The following is a 27,299-nucleotide window of genomic DNA, read 5'->3' as shown; positions in this document are numbered from 1 at the left end:
CCGCAGGCTGCTCCTCAGTTTGGAAAGTCCTCGCCCTTCTTCTGGGGCTCTTCCTACTCATTCACCCCTAAGAACACTGTTCGGATGTCAGCTCCACCTTGTAACATTCCTGGACCCTCCTCTCTAGGAGGACAGGTCCTCCCACCCTGCGCGCTTACAGTTTCATTTCATCATGATGGCACTGCACAGAGGAGGGGCTCAAGAACAAGCTGCAGCCAGTGCCAGGCAGCATCCCCAGGGCAAACCCAATAGAAGTGGCAAGGCTTCGTCACAGTTGAACCATCCTCGCCACAGCGCACCTCTTAATGATGCTGCAAATGGCAGACCTCTGCCTCCCTCTCCATCCCTCATCGCTCCTGAAGGCTACTGAATGCTTCCGACCACTGACTTTTGTCTACTGTTGCTGCCACCAGTTCTCCCCCGCTCACGCCACAGAGCCTGAGAAATCTGTCCCCAAAGGCCCAACTCAGGGCTTAAACTCAGAGAATTTTCCCAAGAGCCTCAGCCGATGTCTTGGGTCCATGGCTCTAGGTGTGCTCATCATGACCATTGAAAGCATCTCACCTGCAGGCTGATGGCTGTTCTTCCCCTTGGCTGGGATGCTAGGCAGCCTCAACTGTGTGATGGTCCTAGAGGGCAGGGGGTAGTTCAGCACATGAGCTTTGGAGTCATACAGGGTAGGGTGTCAAGGATTAGGGCACCACTGGTATGGATGAGACGCTGTGGGACCTTGCATAGATCTCCTTAGGTCCCCGAGCCTCAGTTTTCCTCGCCATGAAATGGAGATAATACAGAGGCGCATCCCACTGGATGCACACTGTGTTCACAGAGCATAGGTGCGGGACGGGGGCGGGGGGCGGGGAGGAAGGAGAGCTGTGCCAAGCCACACTCTGCCGCACAGATCTGATGTCAGTTCTGCGAGAAATGGATTCTGTGGCTCGCTGAGTTTCTCTGCAACAGTAGAACAGTGACAGAGAACAGTGACACGGGAGGGAAGGCAACTTCCTGCTCCATGAGGGGGTCAAGGATGCCTCCAGTGTCGTCTGTCTCCCCCGCTCCCCGCCCCAGCTGTGGAACCACATCCATGAGACCTTCCTCAGACCAGGACCCAGACAGAGGTCTGACCAGAGTACAGGAAGCTGCTATAGTTTAACTAAGCTATCGCTAAGCAGTTTATTTCATTTAATCCCAGCAACACCCTCACCCATTTGACAGATGGGGAAAACTGAAGCTCAGAAAAGCTAAGTACACTGCCCAAGGTCACCCTGCTAGGAGGTAGTCTGGAAACATACATTTTCCTGGCATAACTGCTCCAGTGGGAATTAACAGATTTTCTAAATTTGATGAGTGTGGGACCAGAGCTGGGATAATCTTTTAAGCCCTGTTAAGTATCAGGATGATACAGAGAGAGGCACCACAGAGAGCTGGCATTCTCCAGGACCTCCAGGAACGAGGGCGCCCAGGAAGGTTTCAGGGTGGAGGGGAGGGCTTGGGTCAGGCCTTGAAGGATGGTAGACTGTCCTTGCCAGGGAGGTCCAAAAGGTCTTCCAGGAAGAAATGAAAGCAATGGCAAAGACTCAGAAGTGAAAGCCAGCCAAGCCAGGCTGTTCAAGACTCGAGGAGAAGCCCACACCAGCTGTCGAAAAGGTTTCTGGGAAAGAGATCTGGTCCGCCGTGCAACGGTTTGCCCATCTCAGGGGAAGTGATGGTGTTACGAGGTGGGGACTTGGTCGGCTGCTCTTCACTGGGTCACCCCACTCTCTGTGCACTCCTTCCCCACCGCACCAGTGGAGGAAAGCATGTAGTGTCTACAGACGGCCGGCCAAGAGCCTTGCATGGGTTGGCTTGCCTATTAGGTCTCTATAGAAAAGGCAGAAACTTGCCTCTTGGAATCTCTAGAGAGGGAAGATTTAGGACTGGTGGTCCCCGTGGAACTACTATTTCTGAGGAAAAACAATAGTATGAGTCAGAACACATCCCTTTCTGGCAAGGGCAAGCTTCCTTCCATTGACCACCCCCCACCGCCGAAACAGCAAAGTCAGCTCGGAGCTCAGAAACACTCAGCTGACAAATCTCCCCTTCAAGCAAAGGGGCGAAAGCAATGTGGGTGACAGCTGGACATGCCTGGGTATTAAATGTGGCAGAGGATAAAGGTGAGAGTACAGCCATTTGACCGCTCTTCGTCTTTTGGTGTCCTGAAATTTCCAACTCATTGTGATTAAAATATTAAATGTCTCCCCTAGAATGGAGATATCCCTTAGCTTGTCAGATCCTAAGACAAGGGTGAAGATTAACAGGTTGGGTCAGAATACAGAGGTCCTTGAATCCCATGTTGTTCAAGATCATGGCAGGGTGGAGGGGCTAGGGTGCGGAGCACAGCTTGGAAGCGGAAAGGCCAGCTGTGCTCGGGGAGCAGCGGGCACGGCCGTGGTTGCAGCATGTGTGGGTTGGCAGGGAGAGGAAGGCATGGGTCTGTAGAAGGAGGCTGGACCAGGGTGTGAATCAGAGTCCTTTGTCCCATTGTTGTAGGAACAACTGGAGGGGGGTTTTCAGCAGGGGGATAGACCCTGTGACTGATAACTCATAGCCTCAGTATTCACTCTTGGTCCCCCTCCCCTTTCCAGATGCAGCCAAACACCTTCACCACATCCTCCCTGTGGTGCTCCCTCTCAGCCCAAAGCTGACAAGGCTCTGGGTGCAGGTATGGGTCACCAGAGGCCAGGGATGGGGGAGCGTAGCGCTGAGGATGACATCTCTTCTTTCTGCTGATGCTCCTGGCAGGCCCCAAGACTGAGGGCTGTGGGTGGGAGCCTCTGCAGTGGGTCCAGGCTCTGGGCAGCAACAGGATCCAGGAGCAGCAGCATCTCCCAAAGCAGTCGAGGCAACACAGCCCCTATTTTTATGGGTTTGTTCTCACTGCACTTTTGTGCCCCAAGAAACATATGTCAATGTCTGGAGATGTCCTGGGATGTCACAACTGGGTAGTGGTGCTCCTGGCATCTAGTCGGTAGATCCCAGGGATGCTGCTAAACATCCTACAATGGACAGGACAGCCCCCTACAGCAAAGAGTTCTCTGGCTCCAAATGTCCATAGTGCCATGGGGGGGGGGGGGGGGGCGGGCAGGGGGAGTCCTGCCCCAAAGGATCTGTTTTCAAGTATCCTGGAAAGGCAGGAGGTCCCAGACCATCTTCCTAGAGCTCAGGCTGGCACCCCACTGCCTCCCAGGTCATCACCCCTCCTCCAAAGACAGCTTTGGAAGGCATGCCATTGTGAGCGAGTTCCAAAAAGTGACACTCCCAGCAGGGGAGTAAGCTACACAGGCGCTTTTGTTGGGATCTGCACCCTCAAAGGACTTAGCCCCAGTGCTGAGGCGATGCTGGGACCAAAGAGCTGCCTGGGCAATCTCCAAGACCCCAGCAGCTTCAGATAATGAATAATCCATAGTTCTTACTTCCCTAGTCATCTAGAGAGTGAGGCTTAGCCAGCCTCCCAGCCGTGTGTGTGTGTGTGTGTGTGTGTGTACACACCAACAGGCAGACAGGACAGGGAAGGACAGGGCTCCCTGCATGAGGAAACTGCCTTGCGAGTCACCACTTTTACTGGTCCTGTGCTCAGCTCTCTCGGGACTCCAGTGAATACTGGCGGAAGCCAGTGACCGTTCCTTTCATCGGATGCCCAGTGGGCAAGGGGGCAGCGATGATGCAGTGAGGCAATGGCCTTTATATGCGACTTCTCTGTGAGCCACAGTCAGTGGGGTAAGATCTCCAGAGCCTGAGGGTTCAGCTGTGTGAGCCCCAGCTCCATCACTGACCTGTCACTTCACCTGTCCCTTTCCTCACCCTTAGAATGAGGTGAGAATGGCAGCTACCCCTTGAAGACGACTTACGATGTACCAGCCACCTCACGTGCATGTCACTGTCACAGCAGCCTGGTGAGGATCTGCATTATATGATATGGGTGACAAAATGCAAGGGAAATGGCTTGTCCAAGGTCACAGGAGCAGCAAGTGTGGAACCCAAGCCTGTGCCATAGGGTCTCTCTCCAGGAGGTAGGGGAGCCCCCAGGGGACATGCTGCAAGGTGGGCTCACTAAACTCCACAGCAAGGAGGGTCCCAGAGCAAAGGTCTCCACGTTCGCGGTGTTTCTTAATGATGGAAATTCAAGTTAGGGGACTGGCCTCAGCCCGGTGAGCCCACAGTGCCAAGGGCTACTGAGCAGATGCGCTGTAAACACTCCTGAGTCCCAGAGCCAAAGGCCGTGCTGCTGCTACTGGCTGGGCAGGTCAGGCCTCGCTAAAAATAGACGGGCCCTCAGGTCCAGCTCCCTGACCGCCGGCCGAGGCAGGCTGCTCCCTGCACCCAGCCTCCTCCTCTCCCCCTCCCCCTTCCGCACAGCGCTAGAGCCAGGCTTCTAGAAGGTACAGAGATGTTAAGACTTTCACTTCAAGCCAGAGAAGACTGTTAGGCTGACGCCCAGTGGGCAAGTTCCAAGTTCTGGTGGGGCCAAAACGGGGGAGGGGGTCCTGACCCCAACACCCCACACATCTCCCTCTGAGGAAGGGAGCCGTCAACCTCCAAGCCCACCTGGGGAAGGCGTGGAGCCAAGGCCAAAACTTGGCCAATTTCTCCACTTCCTGCAATTGAATCTGGAGTCCCCCTGCCGGGTCTCTTTTCCTGCGCTGGCTCTCCCTGTTGACAGCACTGTGCAATTTCTGTATTTGCCGCGTCTTTCGGAGATCTGCTGCGGGCCGTCTCGGGAAGGCGCCGGGGATCGCGCGATGGGGCAGCGCCCGGCCGGGGCGGGAGACCGGGGGCGCGGGGAGGGAGGCTCCGGAGCGCGGCCGACCGGGGATTTCCTTTCAGAGGTGACTTAGAGCCGCTTTATTAGGGTAGCGCCCTCCCGGGCGGGCCCTAATGGCGAGTTTGGCAGAGTCAGCGAAACGCAGCGCCGCGGCCGGGCGGCGGGGAGCGCCCTCTCCCGCGCCCTGGCCGTCTCCCGCGCCGGGCGGCGGAGCGCACGGGCCATTTGCAGCGCAGGCAGCCTCGCGAGCGGCCGCCGCGCACCCGCCGGCACCATGGAGGTGAAGAAGGACAGCAACGCCGTGTCCATCGACATGCTGCTGATCGTGCACTCGGAGAAGCGGCGCGCCGCGCAGGGCGCGCACTCGGACCGGCAGGCGGACCCGGGCGCGCCGCCGCAGCGCAGAGGAGGTAACGCGCGCCCGGCCCGGGCCCCGGCCCCCGGCCCCTCGACCTCCTCGCCCCCGGGGCCCGCCCGCCGGGGGGCGCCCCACGCACCCCCGAGCGAGGTCAGCAAGGCCGACCCGCTCCCCAAGGCTGGCTGCGCCTCTGCGCTGTGGCTCTGGCATCCCGTGGCAACGCGCAGCCCCGTGATTGCCCCGGGTTGACTCCCCGTGCAGGCCTGCGGTGCTTCCGTCACCCCGGGGAACCAGTTTCCTCCTGCAGGAAGGAAGGGTGCAGATCGGGTTGGAAGATGCCCTGGAGGAAAGGGACCAGTGCCTCAGGCCTGACTCCCGCATGCGGGAGGCCTGCTCCCCACAGGCCACACTGCAGGGCGCAGGGGACCCAGGGGGATTCGTGCGCTGAGTCAGACTTTGAGATGGGGCCCTCCCTTGACGTCCTTGCACAATTCATGGCCTCACTGTCCCCTTTCTTGAGTCCTCTCCCATCCTCCTGCAGTAGAAGGCATGCCAGGTGTAAAAGACACACAAGCTTGGGCAGGGTTAGGCTTGAAATCTGCTCTTCCCACTTTAGTTTATCTATTAATTCTACTGTCCTACAGACTTTCCGGGGAAGCGTAGACTGGTAAAACAAAGTGACTGCTCATTGAGTGATTGTGGAAAGCAAGACCCTGGCCTCTGTACTCTCCAGAGAACAGGACACAAGGTGAAGGGAGTAGAGATGGGTAATAATGGAGGTTAAATCAGCCCCTCATGCATCTGGGAAGCCCCTGGTCCTGGGTCTCTGAGGAAACCCTCAGGAGCCCTTGAGGAGGCTGGTGTGAGGGTGCACTAGACGGACTGTGCCCTGGTTCTTTGGGAACGAAGCTTCACAGTCCCCAAGGTAAAATGACGTCTGCTCCCCACCTCCCTCCCAGCTCCAGCACTCCAGCTCTTCTGTCCCCACAGCCCCTGTGCACACTGAACACGCACCTTCCACCTGCCCCGCTGAAGCAATGGTGCCGTGGGTGGCTTTGCCCACACCAGCCATGGAGGCTGCAGCTGCCCCGCAGCTCCTGGTGACCTCCTGGGGAGACAGGCAGGGGAAAGAAAAGAGATTGTGGAGAGCTGAGAATGTGGACAGGCGCCCCAGTCTCCGGAGGGATTTGGGGGCCAGGGGTTGTTTGGATTAGTTGATTCTTTAGTTCTCAGAGCTGCCCCTGGGAGAAGGGGAGATGGCGTGCCCAGGGTATTTGTAATGAGGAAATTGGCCGAGACCATTGGCCTTCCTTTGTAAAAACACAGCTGCCCCTACTGCACGGACCGCGGTCCAGAAGGCCAGAGGCCCCCCATGAGGCGCAGCTCCAGGTCAGCCCATGAGTCCCCACCTCCCTCTCCCCCTCTGGATCACATCCCTTCAAAAGGCTCTGACACTAGAAAGAGAGGGCGGAGAGCACAGAGAAGGCCCAGAGATGCCAGGGACTGGGGCTGCTCGGAGAAGCGTCCAACACCCGGCACAAACCCTACATGATGCCAAACTGATACACTTCACACTCGTGACCATGACTCAGGGAAAGAAGACCCCTGTTGGATAGGCCCTCGCTGCTGATATTTTTCTGCAGATATTTTCCTGTCAGACGTTTCTCCCAGATGCTATGGCAGCAGAGAAACCCTTGTCACGTATTCAAAATGAGACAGTTCTGCACCAGAGCAGAGAAGAGGGAGGGCTCATGGTCGAAGGCCTGCTGGGCAGCTGTGATGTCCAGGAGACCCTGGCTAAGCCAGCCTGCGGGCCCCTTCTTGGGACAAGTTAAGGAAGGGAAACGCTGAACAAGACTAGCTTGTTCCAGGGCCTCCTGTTGGTGCGCAAGGATCAAAACCACACCCCTCCCCCACGTCCAGGCGTCTCCTCCAGTCTCCTCCCCTCTCAGGGCCCCTGGCTGGGCAGGCAATCTTCCCCGGCTCTGCAAAGGAGGGCCTGAGCTCTGCGTCAGAGAAAAGCAAAGCTCGGTTACCCTCACATGCAGAGGACTGAGTGAGGGTGTGACCAGGTGGCTTTCCGCTGTGTCCTTGTGGCAGAAAAGAGTCAGAGGGACAAGGAAGCAGGGAGCATGCGCGCTGGGCATTTGGGCTGCAAGGCAGCAGATACTGCCTCCCCTTTCCTGCAAGGCCCTAGCATTTCCCCAGATGTTTCCTTAGAGCTGCGCTTCTCCAAAATGTGCCTGGAAGCCCTCAACTCTTATCGTGTATTCCCCTGGCCCTGGAGGAGGTCACCTAAAGCTGCTCGCACCAGGTCTGAAAAAGCTTCAACGCCTTAGGTTTTATCCCTAAAGTCGATGGGACGTGTGCATTCCACTCCCCAGGTGTCCATGAGGGTTCCTAGTGGTAAGTCCCAGACACTGACTGCCGAGGGTTCTGCAGAAAAGAAGGGTGTCGAGAAAGGACTGGGAGCCTGCGAGTGTTGGGAAGGGCTGAGACCCAGATTGGAGGCTGAGCTTCCAGGAACGTGGCCATAAGCTGCACAGCAGGGCTGCTTTTGTGAGGAAGCCTCTTCTGCCACCAAGGAGCCCTAGGTGTTCCTTCCACGCCAGGAACTTGATTTTATTGCAGCTGCTTGTGCTGCCAGGACGTATGCCAGTTCTGTGCCAGAAACTCGACCTTGCAGCTACCACTTCCAGCCGCCGCCAGACAGAGAGAGAGAGAACGCTTCCATTCCCTTCCCTGTTGCCTCACCGGGTCCCAAGAAGGAATGGGACACAGGTACATCTCAGTGGCTGCCCGGGCCACACGGGTCCATGCTCTAGCTGCAAGGGAGGCTGGGAGAGCAAGCAACCATCACCTTCAGTTCCCATAAGGATCTATCAGTTTCCATCTTTGCCCACCCCCCACCCCACATCAAGACTCTAAAAGTGGGAGATGCACCACATACAGAAGTAGGCAGGCAAAATGAATGGCAAATGTCTTCACAATACTGGGTCCATATTTATGCAGTGGAAATGTGGGAGTGACAAAGGGGCATCTCTATTGTGGAAATTCTCCCTTGGTCATCCTGATAACCAACCTGCCACCCTTGAAAACTACCATTGTAATATTTTGTTTGTTTGTTTATTTTAAATGTGGAGGGTTGCATTCATTTCTCCAAGTGCATCTCATTCGTGGGCAGCCTCCTTCAGGTCCCTGGAGAGCCAAGTTCCACCAGCCCTGCTTTAGCCCAGATCCGTTCGCAACTGGTGCATCACACGCTTGTCCTGGGTCTCCCCACCACAGAGAGCCTCACACCATTCCTTGTTACTTCACAGGGCTCCAAGGCATTGGAAACGGAATCCGGAGATGGCAGAAATTAGAAGGAAATGACCTACATGGTAAATTCTCTAGTTTTCGTTTTATTTTCTTTCCAATCTCTGGAATCCAACACATTGAAAAAAATGCCTGGAAGCATTGGGTTTCACTTGTTTGAGGACTGGTCTAGACATCTAACCACTCAGACAGTGGCTGTTTGTGACTCAGCCAGGCCTCTGGGGCCACTGTGACCCTGGAAAATTTTCCTTGGCATCAGGTCCCCCAATTTCCTGGAGGCTGTGGGGGGGAGGGCAGTGCTATAAACCTAAGCGCCCACTTGTTTGCTGGCTGAGCTATAAAGAACTTGGCATCATTTGGGATGGTGGGTTTGGGTGTGTTCCCATGGGAGGTGGGGCTTCCCAGGTCACGCAGGGCATCCATCTTTTGAAAATATTTCTGAACAGAGAAGACAGCGGCCTGCCTTGGGTGGTGCTACCCAAGGCCTGGGGAGATGCCAGTCAGGGGTTCTGTGGCTCCTGGCCTGGGACCCAGACAATAAGATCTGAGAGCAATCAGCTTCCAAAGCCTCCTCTTTATGGTGCCAGGCGCCTTGTCACCCTGCGGGCCCAGGATTTCTCTGGCTGTGCAGTACGTGGACCCTTATACTGGGCCTTACTCTGTGCCCTTATCCTGAGATGCATAAGCCCAGCCTCCAGGAACAAACACTGTGGAACTGCACTGTGGGTGTGTGAGAATTCTAGTAAGCACCAGACCTCCACTCCCAGAGCCCCCATAGGGGGTTCCGTCAGACCCTAACTGTGTGAGTCCCAGGATCAGATGACTGACTCATCACATACCAGTGGGAAGGACCCACTCCCCGTGACCCTCCACGAATGGGGAAACAGGACCCCAGTTGAATACCTGTGCTCTGCCATCCTTCCAGCAGTAACAAAAGAGGAGGATGAACTTCTAAAAGTAAATTCATGCATTCATTCCCTCAGTAAAGGTCTACAGTGATTACTTTGTGCTGGGAAGCGTTCTAACTGTTGGAAATGAAACAGTGAACAGGACAGTCCGGGGTGCCTGCCCTCCTGGGGCCGTGTTGGAATGATTACATCATACTGTCATTCACCAGAGCTGAGCCGGGTCTCTGCGCCCTGGAGGTGAAGAGCTTGGCTGCGTTTCCCATGCAGTGCATGGAGATAACTCACCTTCAAGACACCCTCCCCCAGGCACCACCCTCTGGGTCCTGGCTGGTGGGCATGCATGGGTGGGATGGCTTCCTTAATCTTGAACTGGGGCCATCAGATGGTAGACGCACCAGCTCTAGCTCTACCTAAGCAGACGCCTAAGTTAGCGAAACTGTGCTGCAGGTTCGAGAGAATCACAGTAAGAATCAAACCTCCAGAGACCTGACAGCCACCGAAGCACAGAGCAGCCCGTGCAGGAGGCATGCTTGGCCAGTGTGCAGCGGGGTGGAGGCCACGTGGGCCACATGGGGAGGAAAGAGACACAGCATCTTTTGTTTGTTGCAGCTCTTGCTTTGCCTGAGTTGTGGGAAATCGTCTTATGGCTTCTTGGGCATGTTATTTCATCAGGAGAGGATTGAAATATACTGAATTCACCCCCTTTTTACCATCTTCCGGGTTGGGGGAAGGTTAGTGGAAAAATATAACAGAACACAAAGAGACGTGGTAACTATTACAAGACTCTTCTTGAAGACGTGAACTGGGTCTTAGTACAATGTGCCAGCCAAGAAAGAGAATAAGTAAAGTAGTTCTTGCAAAACCACCCAAGAACTGAGAGTTTCAGATAAATGCAGGGCTGAAGAGAGGCTGCACAGAGGCCTTGAGTCTGGAGAGCATGACAGTTCCACCACACCACCAACATATGTAATTTAAAATTTACTTTAAGTAAAATTGTATATTTTTTTTGAGTGGCATGCTTGCATGCGTGCAGAAGTTAAAATGCCAGCCTGTTTCTGTGTTTTCTGATGGTGAGATCCTGGGTACATACTTGCCTTGCTGATGCCCAAGGGCACCCAGCCCTGGTAACCAGCAGGCTGCCAAGCCCTGGAAACTGGACGGCTTTCATCTGAGAAGCAGGCAGCTGATGGCTTATGCTTGGTGGAGTGTGCACGAACGTGGCTGAACGTGGGGTTGGTCCAAAAGGGCACATGTGCCCCCTTTTGCTGCCCCGTGCGCTCCTTGGGCTGGGGCATTGGCAGGGTGGGGGGAGCCTGAGCGCTCCAAACTTTTCCAAGCAGCAGGTGTTTGGGCCAAGCCACCAGCTTGCCCAGCAACGGGCTTCCCCTGCTGTGATTGGCTGCTTTCCTTGGTCCTGGCCGAAGTCTGCCTAGCAGCACAGGGACTAACACCCCACAGCTACAGGGAAACCAATTGTGCAGCCCTGACTATAAATACCCCCACAGCAGCTATGCCAGCCAATCGCCCTCCTTGAGGATTCCCTTCCCAGATCCTATTTCCTCCATTGGCCAGCCGAGCAGAGATGCGGCCAGCTGTGCCTGCGGGAGGCGGCCTCCCTGTCCTCGCCTCGGTCTGGCCTGGAGCTGCAGCCCAGCATACTGCAGCGCCCTGCATTGGCACACACAGTGGTCCTGGCCCTTGGCCGGCCGACCGACCTCAGTCCAGGACGCGAAGGGTCCTGACTGGGCCTGCTTATAGAGAAGGCTGGAGCGGGTGGGCTTCCCTGAGTGAGATCCTGCTAGCAGGATCTCAAGTCCAGCCCAGCTCAGCAACCCACCCACCCACCCACCTTGACTGGCTGCTGCCTGGGCCCAGGCATGGGAAACGCTGAGTGACAGATCTGGTTGGGTACACAAGGGATGTCATATGAATGGAACCAGGTCAGACCAGTGCCCCTGAATGCTTGCACTAAGTCCAGGCACTTGGTCCCAGTGGTCACTTCCAGTGACAGGCACAACAGCCTCTCCCAGCGGGAGGCCAGGGCAGAAGATGGCAGGCCAGGCTGGTAGTGACCCTTCCCCAGCCCTGCCCCACCCACCCCTCTGAAGCAGAGTTTTGAAGGCAAGACCAGGCTACCACGGCAGCTGTAAAGGGAGAGATGGAGGGCAGGTGGTGCTCCCTGTAGGAAGGGCAGGTAAGCCTATGGGCTCCCCTCTATGGCCTGACTCTGCTAGGCTCTGCGAACAGTTCTGTGTCCCAGGGACATGAATATCACCAGTGCGTGGACAACATTCACATGACGAGCGCCCTGCAAATGTTTGTGAAACGGAACCAAAGTGCAAGCACCCCAACTCCGAGGCTAGAGTAGGAGGCAGGGTACCCCCCATTCTTCTCAGAGGGAGGCAGGAGGCAGGCTACTTGGGTTCAAGTCCCGGGTCTCACCTGGCCGTGGAGCCTTTGGCAAAGTTAACCAGTCGAAGCTGCGGTCCCAGCAGCTCGGGATAGGAGCTTCCCAGGCCGCTCCACAAAAAGGTGTGGAGATCAGTGGGGCATCCCTCTGCACTTTGGGAACTGGGCCCAGCTGCACCGAAGTCGGGAGTTGTGGTCACTTAGTCCATGGGAGACGTCCCCAGCTTCTCGAGAAAAACCCGGGCTCTGCTGGCATCTGCTGAGAGCATGCAGCTGTGTGTGCACTGGCTCCCGGTCACTTGCCTCTGTGTTCAGGTGTGTGACTGCTGATTCACACATGTTTAGGCCGGGCCTGCCAGCTCTCTGCTCCGCCCAGAGAAAATTCCACCCCACCGTGGGCCCAGTGGTCACTGGAGGTCCCTCTGTCTTCCTTAAATAGGAAACCTGGTGGAGAAGCAGCACCTCCAGCAGACCCAGGTCATCACCTCCTACGACAACCAAGGTAAGGTTCCGCCACTCCCTGTGACTCTCCTCCAGCCCCTGTGTGCCCAGATCCACTGTCCTGGTCAGAGCCAGCAGGTGCAGCATGCAGACTGTGGGGAGCAGGGGCCGATCTGCCCCGGGGATGCTGGAGCACACTTCCCCGCCCCCACATCCCACGGGAAATGGTGCGAGGCGGCATGCGTCATGGGATAGAGAAATAAAGTCCTTGGGCCCCCGAATCCACTGCTGTCACCATCGTCACCCTGGTTGTCATCACTGTACCTAACATGTGCTGAGTGCTAACCTCTTGTCAGGCACCCTGCCAGACCACGTACATGCCCATTCATTCTCATGTGAGTTACACCTCACACAGTCGTGTTTGATTGGTACTCTTACTATCCTCATTTTGCAGATGGGTAAATTGAGGCTTAGAAAGCTTCCCTTTTGTCCAAGATCACATGGCCAGCAAGAGTCAGAGGGGCAGCCGTCTGAGCCCCCTCCCCGCCCCCCACGGCCCCAGCCACCACCAAGCCCTCAGCTGCCACTCTTCTCACAGCTCCGCTTCTGCAGCCACGCTGGAAACTGGCCACCCCCTGCCGGCTCGCCGTGTTCCAGCCTGCCTTCCTCCTGAGTCACAGTGGTTCCCTGGCCTCTCCTCCCGAGACTGAGCCTTCCAGGGCCTTCCACCCAGGGACAAGTTTAACTCAGCCGTGGGGAGTGAGAGGGCCCTTCCTTAAGAATCCTCACTGTGGACGGGTCCTGGGGGCTCTGGGAGGGCAGGCAAGGGCACCCCCATGCTGCCTCTGCAGCTGGTGGATCTGAGAGCACGACAGGGTAGACAGGCTGGCTTCGTAGCTACAGCTGGAGGAGAGGACAGGTCAGAGACTCCCACCCCCCACCGCCCACTCCCGCCCTCGCTAACCTCAACTCCCGGCACCTTGGTTTTCTGCTCAGGGCCTGGTGCCTGAGAGCTCTCATAGACGCGGCCCTACGCTGTCGCCACGGGTGCTCTCAGCACCGATGTCGTAACCTATGAGGGTTATATCCAGGGTGCAGTGCGAAGGAGGAAGCCCTGGAGGATTCGAAGGTTCTTGGAGAATTGCTCTCTGAAACACCAGCTAACCCATCCTCCCCAGGGAAAGGCATTGGCAGGGAGTGAGGAAAGGCCTGTCAGCGGCAGTTCCCAGCAGGAGGCAGCCAGCTCTCCTTGAAATCTAGGTCTGTATCCATTTAGGGCAGAATTGCTGGAACGGTGGCTCCAGGACAAACCCCAGGCCACTCAGCGGGCCCACCGCGACCTGCTACCCCCTGAGCACCACAAGGACAAGTCTGGCCCCGCTGCTTCTCTAAAATGAACCAGCAGCCCACAGCTCACCCCAAGGAAGCGTGCGCGATACCTCACTAAAGTGAGAATGGATTAGCGACCACTTGTGTTGCTTAGCTCTGGCCACACCCACCATGGGGTCATGGTGTTATCCCTGTTTACAAAGGAGGAAGCTGAGACTGGGGTTGCTGAGGTCTCCTATCAGGGCACTGCTGCCACACCTACAGGGTGGGACCGGTGGGACGGGGCCTGCCAGTCACCAGAGCCTCGCCTGGCCCACCATACCCTGGCTCTCGTGGGCCACTCACACGCCACCTCCCAGCATCTGAGGCTTCCAGAGGGCAGGAAAGAGGGTGGCCTTGGCATCCTATGAACAGGACAGGGTCCGTTGTAGGTCAGGATGGGATGGGCCCCCCAGGTCTTACGGGACCCTGGACCACAGTGAGGGAGAGGCTGCCCTGCTCCAGGGCTGAGCCGAGTCCACACTGACTCTGATTCGTTCACTCCATAAAAAGCAGCTCCGGCTGGTGGCACCGGGGATCCGTCAGAGAACACACCAGACGAGGGCTCCTGTCTCCGAGGAGCCGACACCTAGGGAGGAAAATAGATGACCCTCATGAGGAACATGCAGTGTGTCAGCTAAGGCTCGGGGAGAAAATAAAGCAGGAGGGGGATGGGGAGTGCACACGGGTGTGTATTAGTTTCCTACGGCTGCTGTCACACTTCATCACAAACCTGGTGGCTGAAAACAAATGTACCCTCTTTAACAGTTCTGAGACGACAAATCCCACATCACTCTCACTGGGCCGATCAGTCTCTCGGTCGGCAGGCAGGCTTTTGGAGACTCTGGGTGAGAATCTTTTCCTTGACTCTGCTGGCTTCTAGAGGCTGCGGGCACTTGTCAACTTGTAGCTGCGTCACTCCAGTCTCTCCTTCCATTGTCACGTTGCCTTCTCTCTGTAAAGTAGTTACATCCCCTTGTGTTTTATAAGAATATCTGCAGAGTCCCCTTTGCCATATAAGGTAACATTCACAGGTTCCTGGAATTAGGACATGGATATCTTTAAGGGCCTTCATGCAGCTACCACAGGGAACAATTTAAAATAGAGTGGTTGAGAAAGGCCTCCCTGAGAAGGTGACATTTGAGTAAGGGAGGCCCTGGAGGAGCGGGTCAGGCGGCATCTGAGGAAGAGCTCCCAGCAGAGGGACACCGGGTGTGCTAACTTTATGCAACAGGTGACGGAAAGGTCCCTGGAATCTCGGATCTGCGTGTGGAAGAGGGCTTGGGAAGATTCATCTGTAATGGGTGTGTGTGTTGCATGAGAAGGGAGGGATCACAGGAGCCCCAGTGACCTCAGGCCCCCAAAGTTGTTCCCGATGAATCAGATTTGTGTTGAGGCTTCATCCTCCCAGGTCACCACCCTCATTGCCACGCAGATACTCTGTGCCTTCTTTGATCGCGCGTGCACTAGGCTCCAACTGCCGTGTTTCCAGACCTGGGACATCCCTGTCGAGCTGCATTCTGCAGAAGGAATCGTGAATGGCCCTGGGTGTTCAAGAGTCCAGTGGAAGCCAGGGTCAGTCAGGGCTGCAGGAGACGCCCTTCATGACACCCCCCAGCTGGTGCCCCCACGGTCTCGGCCCTGAGCTCTGCACACTCACTGTCATCCTGTAACTAGAGCTGCTGAGTGGGGCTTCTGCACTGCATCCGGCAGTACGCAGAGCAGGATCTAGAGAGCGGGACAGTCCCCTGCCATCATCCAGCTCCCTGTTCCCAGGACGTCAGAGCTTATAGTTCCTGCACTAAAGCTGACTTCCGCACTCTGGGTAGAAACCTCTGTTGAACACCCAGCCAGGGGCTGTTTTTTTTTTTTTTTTAATAATTACAAATGCTTTAGCTGAGGGTTTCTGACTCTCAGCTACTGCAGGAAAAAATTCCAAGGCAAAGGATCCAGGTTGTAAAGGTGGCAGCCAGTTACAGAGAGCATTAAGGACCACCTAAGTCAATGATGGCAACTATCTGACGTGAATCCCGCAGCCCCCACACACTTATATACACCCACGTGTGTGTGCAGACTCACACACACACATTCATATACACACACACATACCTGACAGTCTTTGCTAATTGATAAGCGCTCCAGGCAGCCACTTCCAATCAGTCAGAGTTAATGAACAACACAAAATATGTTTGCCATCTCTGCATTAGGAATTCTGAGCAAATTAGACCTTTAGACAAAGCCTGATTCAAACCCACAGAGACCTGGAGAGAAGCTGTCGGGTGGGAGGACTCTCCTGATGGGGTAGAAGGCAGGCCCACGGCAGCAGGCCGTGGATGGGCTTGGGCTCGCCTGCTGCATCTCCACGTGTGTGAGGGATGGGGAGAAGGAGGCAGAGGCTGAGGCATCTGGGAAAAGGGCCTGGGGACCACTTCTCAGGTGTAGCAGAAAACAATCGCTGATACACTTTTACTAAGACAGCTGAAGTTTCAGCTTCAGAAAATGCTGTTTGGGTGACAACTGGTAGAACTGGGGAGGGGGGCCAGGGGAGAGCCAGCCAGGTGACCAGAAATCCCAGGAAGGGCCTCCTTTGGGTTTAGCTGTGACTATGATGAGGGTCATGCTATCTGACTGTAGTTAGGGTTTAGATCTCACTTTAAATTTTGCTCCAAATAGTGTTCCACCCTTTATCATTGGAGATTGGCCAAATACATTTTTTCCTTAAATTAAGTTTTATTTGATACAGGAATATTGTAGTCAGCAAAGTCGTACCACTTCACACCTTTAGGAAGCAAGAGTACCGTGACCCTGCTCACCTGGGGCCAGCGTGCCCAGGCTCAGCCCCATCTGGAACAGAGAAGCCTCCTGGAAGGGCTCTTACACACCTGTGAATGAGAACGGGACTCCCACTCCCCACCCATCAGGGAGGCCCGGAGCTTTTCTGCTTTCAAGGGAGTGACTATTAGCAGCACCACTTTGGGGCAGATCCAGGAGTGGGACTCAGGAGAATGCTGGACGTCAGCCCCTATCCAAGAGGGGAGAGAGGGGAGGCAGTGCAGGAGGGAGGAAGGGAAGAGAAATGGTGATGGGTGGAGCTTCTGGCCAGGGCCAGTTCAGAGTGTGAGACCACCTCAGAACCCACCTTGGGAGGGCTTAATGAGTATTTTGTTTCTCTGCTCACTCATCCTCTGACAGAGCGCCGTGGCTGGATTGGAGTGGTGGGAAGTACCCAGACGTTAGGAGAAGTTTGGGGAAGAGGTTTGTTGTTGAGCCCTAAACCAACAGGTGGGTCAGCTTTGCAGCTTCCCTCTGCTTCTAGAGATGATTGCAGCCCAGCATTTTCCAAATTTTGTTTGATAAAATAGCACTGGGTCAAGTAGACTTCTGCAGGACTTCTCGGAGAGTTGTGTGTTGCGAACTACAAAAGGGGAGAAAGTGGGCATGTTTCTCAAATCCGTTTTATCACAAGGTATCCAGCAGCCAAGTACAGCCTGGCACCCACTTCGAGAACTGCCTCCAAGTGCATCGGGGGAGAAAGTGGAAAGGCAGAGGCAAGCAGGCTGTGCCTCGTGCATCATGGAAAGACACACAGGCAGTGTTTGCTGCCCATGGTAATGGTACCGGCTCCTATGGCTGGAGCTGAATGATGCTTTGAACTCCAAAATGCTTAACGTACCACTTGTCAAGTCACAGGCTGATTCTCTCTGACAGTCAATGTGCTATAAACTACACTCAAAATGAATGTGAACCCCTTCAAAGTAATCCCTCGGGAGGCCACGTTGTATCTTTTAAAATTGTTTGAGAATTACCCTCTTTGGGATGCAGGGCAGGTTTATGAGCTACATGAGCAAGCCAATATAGTTATTCTGTGAAAACACAGTTAGCAGGCAAAGTGTTAGTAAAAAGAGCTCTTACAAAATCAATATGGAAAAAATAACGCATCAGTAGGAAAATAGGCGGTTCACAAAATAAGAAGTTGAAATGGCAGATATGTGAAAAATACTACACTGAAAATTAAAGAAGTGCACAGAAACAATATGTCATTATTCATTGATAAAAACCTAAAGGATTAATTAATGACAATTGAATATCAGTGAATGTATTTGTGATCTATTTTTACATTACAAACCACCCCAAAACTCAGTGGCTTAAAACAATTACCAGCTCACAAGTCTACCGGTTGGCTGGACATTCTCGTCTGAGCCGCACCTGGTTTATCGCAGGTCTTGGCTGGGCTCGCTCGTGTGTGTGGTCAGGTGGAGGGTTGGCTGGACAGCAGCTGGTCTAGGGTGGCCTCACCTGAGATGGCTCTGCTCTGCTCCATGTGGTCTCTCATCCTCCAAGAGGCTAAGTTGGGCACAGTCACATGGCAGTTGTGACTGGAATCCCAAGAATAGAAGTGGAAGCTGCAAAGTCTCTAGTCCCAGGCTCCGAGTTTGCACAGCATCACTTCTACCATGTGCTAACTGGCCAAACCACACCATCAGGCTGGGCCAAATGTGAGGGAAGGAGTAAAAGAACTCTTGTTAGAAAGAAGTACAGAGTACTGTGGCCAATTTTGCCATCAGACACAGCTGGATGAGCCAAAGTGGCATTCTCTTACACTGGATCAGAAACTTAAAATCACTCGTGAGAAAAGTTCGCCAGTATCTAACAAAAGCCTTAAAAATCTCCATACCCTTTGATCCATGTTTAAGAATTTATTTGAAGGAACTGATTTGAAGAGTGTATAAAGCAGTGTGTATCAGAATGTTCCTCACATCATTGTTTAAATAGCAAAACATTTGGGAAACATTAACTATCCAACAAAAGGGGGATTTCTTATAATGATTATAAACCATCTACAGAATCGAGTACTACGTAGCCATTTAAAATAACTTGTCGAGGGGGGGGGTGTCAAGGAAGGGAGGGAATATGGGGATATGTGTATAAAAACAGTTGATTGAACCTGGTGTACCCCCAAAAAAATAAAATAAAATAATTAAAAAAAAAATAAAATAAAATAACTTGTGACTATATTCACTGACATTTAAAGACTTAAGTGAAGAAAGCAGGATACAAAAAGTATGTTTATTATAATCCTGCTTTGGATGTCACCTATTTTACTTCTTTCTGTATCATCCAAGTTTTTGTTTTGTTTTAATTCTGCTTTGACTTTGGTGTTTGATTAGTGTTTTTAAATTTTTAATTTAAATTAAAATGCAGTAAAATTGGATTTTCTGGTGTGGAGTTTTATGAGTTTTAACACATGCACAGACTCATGCCACCCCCTCCGCAATCAGAGTACAGAGCGGTACCCAAAGTCTCTTGTGCAGATGCTTTGTAGTCACATCCTCCCATCACTCCTAAGAGCATGGTTGACAAGTACTGCTTGATGTGGATGTACCACAAGGTATTTATCCATTGAAGGACATTTAGGTTGTTTCCAGTTTGGGGTGATTATGAATAGAGCTTCTATAAACATCTGTGTATATGTTTTTGTGTGAACATAAGTTTTTATTTCTCTGGGATAAAAGCCCAAAAGTGTAATTGTTGAGTCATATATTAAGTACATGTTTTGTTTTCAAAGAAATTGCCAAACTATTTTCCAGAGTGGCTGTATCATTTTACAATCCCACCAGCATGTATGAGAGATCTAGTTTCTCTACAACCTTGTCAGCATATACTATTATCACTGTTTTTTTTCATTCGTCTTCTAATAGGTGTGATATCTCATTCTGCTTTCAATTTGCATTTTCCTAATGGCTAATCACGCTGAACATCTGTAATCTCTTATTTGGTGATATATCTATTCTTTTACCCATTCTCTAATTGAATTGTCTTTGCACTTTTGCAAAAAATCAATTTGCCATATTTGTGCAGGTCTATTTCTTAACTCTATCATGTCCCATTGAGCTATATATCTATCCCTTTGCCAATATCACACTATTGTGATTACTGTAGTTTTATAGTACATCTTAAAATCAGTTGGAGTCTTCCTAATTATTTTTCAGCATTAGTTTGGTTATTCTAGTTGCTGTATCTTCCCACCTAAATTTTAGCATCATCTTGCCTATATCTACAATCCATAAAATTCCTCCAAGGAGTTTGATTGAAATTATATTAAATCTATAGATGAATTTAGGGAGAATTGCCAACTTGACAATATTGAGACTTCCACTTCATGAACATGATATGTTTCCCCACTTATTTGTCTTTAATTTGTTTGATCATATTCTTTAGTTTTCAGCATAAAGTCCTTGCAGCTTTTTTTAGATTTATACTTAAGTATTTCAATTTTTGGAGATATGAGAAATAGTTATTTTAAATTCAGTTTCTAATCATTTATTGCCAATATAAATATAATTGATTCTGGGGTGCTGACCTTATATCCTGTGACCATGCTAAACTTACTTTTTAGTTCTAGAAAATTCTTTTGTAGATTATTTGGGATTTTTCTATGTAGACAGGCATGTCATCTGTGAATAGAAGAGTTTTATTTCTTCCTTTCTGATCTATATGACTTTTGTTTCTTTCTCTTTCCTATTTCACTGGGTAGGACTTTCAGTATAATGTTTATTAGGAACAGTAAGAGTGGACATCCATGCCTTATTCGCAAACCGAGGGGAAAGCATTTGACTTTTCACCGTTAAATATGCTATTAGCTCTGAATTTGGGGTAGATGCCCTTTCTCAGATTAAGAAGTCCCCTTCTATTCCTAGTTTTTTGGGAGGTTTTGTTGAACGGATGTTAAATTTTGTCAAATGCTTTTTCCGCATCAATTGATATGATCATGTGGGTTTTCTTCTTTAGCCTGCTAATATGGTGAGTTGCGTTCATTGATTTTCAAATATGGAAGTGGCCTTGCATACTCAAAATAAATCACCTTTGTGCTATATATTATTCTTTTCCTACATTGCTGGATTTTATTTTCTAATATTTTGTTGAGGGTTTTTATGTTTATGTTCATAAGGGATATTGGTCTGTAGTATTCTTTTCTTATGCTGTCTTCGTCGGGTTCTGGTATCATAAAATGGATATAAAGTATTCGCTACTCTTCTGTTTTCTGAAGGATCTTGTGAAAAATTGTCATTGGTGTTATTTCTTTTTAAATTTTGTTAGAATTTGCCAGTGAAACCATCTGGGCCTGGTTTTTGTTTGCTTGTTTGTTTGTTTTTGGAAAATTTTGAACTACAAATTTAGTTTTAAAAATACATATAGGAAAGTTCAGGTTATCTACTCATTGGGTGAGTTTTGGTAGTTTGCAGCTTTCGAGGAATTGGTCCACTTCATTTTAGTTGTGGAATTTCTCTTCATAGAGTTATTTATACTAGTCCCTTATTATTATTTTAATATATATGGGGTCTGTAGTGACGTCCCTCATTTCTTTCCTGATATTGGTGTCTTGAGTCCTGATTTGTGTCTTACCTCTTTTTTATTTGGTCACTCTGGTTAGAGGTTTATCTATTTTACTGATCTTTTCAAAGATAATTATTCTATTATTATTTCTTCAAGTATTTTTTCTGTACCACACTCTTTCTGAGATCTCAGTGACATGAATGTTAGATCTTTAGGCATTGTCCTACAAGTTCCTGAGGCTCTGTTCACTGTTTCTCTCTGTTTTTCTTGTTGAATAATTTCCATTGATCTATGTTCAAGTTCACTGACTCTTTCCATTGTCATCTCTATTTTGCTATTGGTCGTATCCAGATAGTTTTTTAAATGACATTTTTCAGTTATAAAATTTTTATTTGTTTCTTCTTTATATCTTCTATATTTTGCTGCTCCTTTGTATCTTTCCATTTCTTTTAAAACTATTTGCCCTCACTTTTTAGAGCAGGGTTATCATGACTGTTTCAGAGTCTTTGTCTGATAATTCCAAAATCTGTGTCATTATGGGATCTGCATCTATTGATTTTCTTTTCCTTTTTAAGTGGATATTTTCCAGGGTTTCTCTGTACTGAGTAATTTGGGATCGTGGCCTTTGCAATGCTATACAGATCTGGTGCTATACACCACCCAGCAGCCAGTCTGGGCATTGGTCTACCCCCAAGACTGTGATATGATGCTTAGCGTGTGATCCAAGCATGCACGGGGTGAATGAGGTCCATCCACGCAGAGGTGAGCACAGTTCATCCATAACTTTATGGAATTGCTTTCCAGAGCTCCCTCCTCTTTACAACCCACTTCCCAGTCCTCTGGCCCAAAACTGTGGGAGGAGGGAGGAGTTTCCCCACTCTTCTGGGTGGTTCTCATAATTCCACCTGCATCTAGAACCAATCATTGGAGAACAGAGAGAGAAAAAAATCAATAAGCATTCTCTTGAGAATCATAGCTTCACACGTACCTCCCCTGAAAGACTTAGGTGCCTGCCAGGCCACCAAACTCGCTGCTGCACTGATACCAGCAGAATTCCCCTGGGAGCTGAGTCAGGAGATGACAGAAAAGGGGAGTAAAAAACAACAGGGGATTTCCTCCACTCTGACTCCTAGAGTTTCCCTTTCTCATTCCACAGGCCAAAAGAAAGGGCTTCTCTTGGAGCACTTTTTCTCTGCATCCATTGTGCACAGCAGGGTTTGGGGCTGCTTTTGAGTCCAGTCTAGGTAATACCATAGGGAGAGAGGAATGGTCAACACTGCCAATTTGATGATCCTGTAAATTCTAATCTTCCCCAATTTGCCTTCTATCATTTACTTTGCAGAGTCCTCCAATAGTTGGCGCATGCATTCTTTCCAGTGCTTCTAGTTGCGTTCAGTGAGAGAGACAAGGTGGAATTTGTTTATTCCATCTTGCCCAGATCTGGAAACTGTCTGCTTATTTCTTGTTTGTTTTTTTTTTTTTTTTTTTGGTTTTGTAAACAAAAAATGATTTGCATATTGTAAAGAAAGCTCAAAAACCGATTGTGTTTTGTTGTTCAAACATCTGTCATAAGACATTGCACCCTTTCCTGGCAGCATCTGGCTGAGAATATCACCTCCTATTCCTCTGCAGGGACACAGCTGACTGTGGAGGTCCACCCTCGGGACGCCATGCCCCAGCTGTTCAAGAAGCTCTCCTTGGCTAAACGTACGTACGTACAGGGCTGCTTATGTGTGGAGGGCTGGCAGGGAAGACTGAGGGCAGCTGGAAGGGCCAGAGCCCAGCCTGGGCACCTTCTGGGGGAAGGAGAGGAGTGACCTGGGCCTACACACTGGTAAGAGGCAGAGGCGTGGCGTCTTCCTCCTGGCACACTCCGTTCTCCACACTCAACAACCCCTGTTTTTAAGTCTCTGCCATCAGCCATGGGTGACACAGGCATTTAGCTAAAGATGAATTCCATCACAAGAGTGTTGTTGTTTTTAGACACCCTTTATTGACTGCATAAAAAGTGGCATGCTCGGTGCTAAGCACCGTACACCCAGTAAGTTTTTAACTCTTTGATATACACCGGTATTATCCCCACCTTTTAGATCAGTGAAGGCTCAGAGAAGTGAGATAACTGCCTAAGTCACCTAATTAGGAAACGAGTCAGAACTCAGGTCCAAATAAAGCCTGTGCCCTTAACCACTGTACTCGGCTGCCTTCCATGCAGTGCACACAGGCCCAGACCCAGGCCCACGATGTTTCTTCTGCTCCCTTCTTGGTTCTGTCTCTGCATCTGCCCATTCTGTGGGTAAACAGGGGCCTGGGGAAATGCCAGCCTAGGAACGGAGGCTGCAGAACAGCCAAGGCTGAGGTTCACTCCATGTCCACTTAGGGGGCCAAGGCAGCCCCTCCAAGGCTGCCTAGTCCTGCAGCCCTCAGCAGCTAGGGGCTCAGGAGGGCAGGCAGGTGTAGAGAGGGCAGGCCCTAGGAGTTGACTGGCTGGGTTCAGATCTCAGCTGTGTGACCTCAGGCAAGTGGCTTAACCTCTCTTTTGGACTCAATTTCCTCCTGTATAAAAGGAGGAAAATAATTCAGTGTTCCTCATAGGATTGTCACGAGGTTAAATGAAATAGTCAATAAAGCACAAGCCAGGCGTAGTAAGTACACAAAAATCTGGCTACTGTTTTGAACCCCCATCACTCTACCGAAGAATATAAGTGGAAACAAAATGTGGGTATGAGAAAGACAAGGCCCACTGTCTCTCAGAGTGGCCTATGTACATTTGCAACCTTCTGTTGTTATATTTACAGCCTACAGTGACCTTAAAGAGCAAAGAAAAACTTGCCTTGGCATCCCCACCTCTGGCTCCTCCTGGTTCCGTCTGGGACCCACATCTTTCTGACCTTGTTTCACATCAGCAGGAAATTCTCTCCTGTTGCCCATGGAGTCTAGTGACAACGGTTGACCATTCTGTCTTTTTTTTTTTTTTTTTTCGGGGGTACACCAGGTTCAATCATCTGTTTTTATACACATATCCCCATATTCCCTCCCTTCCTTGACTCCCCCCCCTCGAGTCCCCCCCACTCTCCCTGCCCCAGTCCTCTAAGGCATCTTCCATCCTCAAGTTGGACTCCCTTTGTTATACAACAACTTCCCACTGACTATTTTACAGTTGGTAGTATATATATGTCTGTGCTACTCTCTCGCTTCATCTCAGCTTCCTCTTCACCCCCCGCCCCCTCCCATACCTCGAGTTCTCCAGTCCATTCTCTGTATCTGCGTCCTTGTTCTTGTCACTGAGTTCATCAGTACCATTTTTAGATTCCGTATATGTGAGTTAGCATACAATATTTGTCCTTCTCTTTCTGACTTACTTCACTATGTATGACAGATTGTAGTTCTATCCACCTCATTACATAGAGCTCCATCTCATCCCTTTTTATAGCGGAGTAATATTCCATTGTATATATATGCCACATCTTCTGTATCCATTCATTTGTTGATGGGCATTTAGGTTGCTTCCATGTCCTGGCTATTGTAAATAGTGCTGCAATAAACATTATGGTACAAGTTTCTTTTGGGATTATGGTTTTCTTTGGGTATATGCCCAGGAGTGGGATTACTGGATCATATGGTAGTTCTATTTGTAGTTTTTTAAGGAACCTCCAAATTGTTTTCCATAGTGGCTGTACCAACTTACAGCCCCACCAACAGTGCAGGAGAGTTCCCTTTTCTCCACACCCTCTCCAACATTTGTTGTTTCCAGACTTTGTGATGATGGCCATTCTGATTGGTGTGAGGTGATACCTCATTGTGGCTTTGACTTGCATTTCTCTGATGATGAGTGATGTTGAGCATCTTTTCATGTGTTTGTTGGCCATCTGTATGTCTTCTTTGGAGAAATGTCTGTTTAGGTCTTCTGCCCATTTGTGGATTGGGTTATTTGCTTTTTTGGTATTAAGCTTCATGAGCTGCTTGTATATTTTGGAGGTTAATCCTTTGTCCATTGTTTCATAGGCAATTATTTTTTCCCATTCTGAGGGTTGCCTTTTAGTCTTGTTTATGGTTTCTTTTGCTGTGCAAAAGCTTTTAAGTTTCATGAGGTCCCATTCATTTATTCTTGATTTTATTTCCATGATTCTAGGAGGTGGGTCGAAAAGGATGTTGCTTTGATGTATGTCATAGAGTGTTCTGCCTATGTTTTCCTCTAGGAGTTTTATAGTGTCTGGCCTTACATGTAGGTCTTTAATCCATTTGGAGTTTATTTTTGTGTATGGTGTTAGGAAGTGTTCTAATTTCATTCCTTTACATGTTGCTGTCCAATTTTCCCAGCACCACTTATTGAAGAGGCTGTCTTTTTTCCATTGTATACTCGTGCCTCCTTTGTCAAAGATAAGGTGCCCATATGTGTTTGAGCTTACTTCTGAGTTCTCTATTCTATTCCATTGATCTTCCTTTCAATTTTTGTGCCAGTACCATACTGTCTTGATCACTATGGCCTTGTAGTATAGTTTGAAGTCAGGAAGCCTGATTCCACCAACTCCATTTTTCCTTCTCAAGATTGCTTTGGCTATTCGGGGTCTTTTGCGTTTCCATACAAATCGTAAGATTTCTTGCTCTAGTTCTGTGAAAAATGCCATTGGTAATTTGATGGGGATTGCATTGAATCTGTAAATTGCTTTGGGTAGTACAGTCATTTTCACGATGTTGATTCTTCCAATCCAGGAACATTGTATGTCCCTCCATCTGTTTGTGTCGTCTTTGATTTCTTTCATCAATGTCTTAAAGTTTTCTGCATACAGATCTTTTGCCTCCTTAGGCAGGTTTCTTCCTAGGTATTTTATTCTTTTTGTTGCAATGGTGAATGGGAGAGTTTCCTTAATTTCTCTTTCTGCTCTTCCGTTGTTAGTGTATAGGAATGCAAGAGATTTCTGTGCATTAATTTTGTATCCTGCTACTTTACTAAACTCATCAATTAGTGCTAGCAGTTTTCTGGTAGAGTCTTTAGGGTTTTCTATATATAATATCATGTCATCTGCAAAGAGTGACAATTTTACTTCTTCTTTTCCAGTTTGGATTCCTTTGATTTCTTTTTCTTCTCTGATTGCTGTGGCTAACACTTCCAAAACTATGTTGAATAACAGTGGTGAGAGTGGACACCCTTGTCTTGTTCCTGTTCTTAGAGGGAATTCTTCCAGTTTTTCCCCATTGAGGACGATGTTGGCTTTTGGTTTTTCATATATGGCTTTTATTATGTTGAGGTAATTTCCTTCTATGCCCATTTGCTGGAGAGCTTTTATCATAAATGGATGTTGAATTTTGTCAAAAGCTTTTTCTGCATCTATTGAAATGATCATATGGTTTTTATCCTTCAATTTGTTGATATGATGTATCACGTTGATTGATTTGCGTATATTGAAGAATCCTTGCATCCCAGGGATAAACCCCACTTGATCATGGTGTATGATTTTTTTAATGTGCTGTTGCAGTCTGTTAGCTAGTATTTTGTTGAGGATTTTTGCATCTATGTTCATCAGTGATATTGGTCTGTAGTTTTCTTTTTTTGTGACATCTTTGCCTGGTTTTGGTATCAGGGTGATGGTAGCCTTGTAGAATGAGTTTGGGAGTGCTCCGCCTTCTGCAATATTTTGGAAGAGTTTGAGAAGGATAGGTGTTAACTCTTCTCGAAATGTTTGATAGAATTCGCCCGTGAATCCATCTGGTCCTGGGCTTTTGTGTGTTGGGAGATTTTTAATCACTGCCTCAATTTCTGTACTTGTGATTGGTCTGTTCATGGTTTCTATTTCTTCCTGGTTCAGTCTTGGAAGATTGTGTTTTTCTAAGAATGTATCCATTTCTTCCAGGTTATCCAATTGATTGGCATATAGTTGCTTGTAGTAGTCTCTCATGATGTTTTGTATTTCTGAGGTGTCTGTTGTTACTTCTCCTTTTTCATTTCTAATTCTGTTGATTTGCATCTTCTCCCTTTTTTTCTTGATGAGTCTGGCTAATGGTTTATCAATTTTGTTAATCTTCTCAAAGAACCAGCTTTTAGTTTTATTTATATTTCTTATGGTTTCTTTCCTTTCTTTTTCATTTATTTCTGCTCTGATCTTTATGATTTCTTTCCTTCTGCTCACTTTGGGGTTCCTTTGTTCTTCTTTCTCTAGTTGTTTGAGGTGTAAGGTTAGGTTGTTTATTCGATCATTTTCTTGTTTCTTAAGGTAGGACTGTATTGCTATAAACTTCCCTCTTAGAACTGCTTTTGCTGCATCCCATAGGTTTTGGGTTGTTGTGTTTTCATTGTCATTTGTTTCTAGATACTTTTTGATTTCCTCTTTGATTTCTGTAGTGATTCCTTGGTTGTTTAATAGCA

The 27,299-nt window shown here is 49.6% G+C and overlaps 1 protein-coding gene across 3 annotated transcripts in view; it reads left to right on the top strand.

Annotated features, from left to right (window-relative positions):
- The first annotated feature begins 5,075 nt into the window (after positions 1–5,075).
- The window catches only part of KY (kyphoscoliosis peptidase), a 50,311-nt gene continuing 28,087 nt past the window's right edge, over positions 5,076–27,299 (top strand). Inside the window, exons 1-4 of one of the 3 annotated variants that reach the window (XM_057739107.1) lie at positions 5,076–5,211; positions 8,480–8,542; positions 12,234–12,296; positions 22,571–22,645. In XM_057739107.1, coding sequence (XP_057595090.1) covers positions 5,076–5,211; positions 8,480–8,542; positions 12,234–12,296; positions 22,571–22,645 — 337 coding nt within the window. Of the gene's footprint in view, positions 5,212–8,479; positions 8,543–12,233; positions 12,297–22,570; positions 22,661–27,299 lie in introns of all 3 variants that reach the window. The other 2 variants (XM_057739108.1, XM_057739109.1) reach the window with 2 other exon arrangements.

This window comes from Hippopotamus amphibius, chromosome 6 (assembly GCF_030028045.1).
Source record: "Hippopotamus amphibius kiboko isolate mHipAmp2 chromosome 6, mHipAmp2.hap2, whole genome shotgun sequence".
Lineage (NCBI taxonomy): Eukaryota > Metazoa > Chordata > Mammalia > Artiodactyla > Hippopotamidae > Hippopotamus > Hippopotamus amphibius.
Note: the sequence above shows the minus strand (reverse complement) of the source record. Positions and strands in the feature narration are given on the sequence as shown.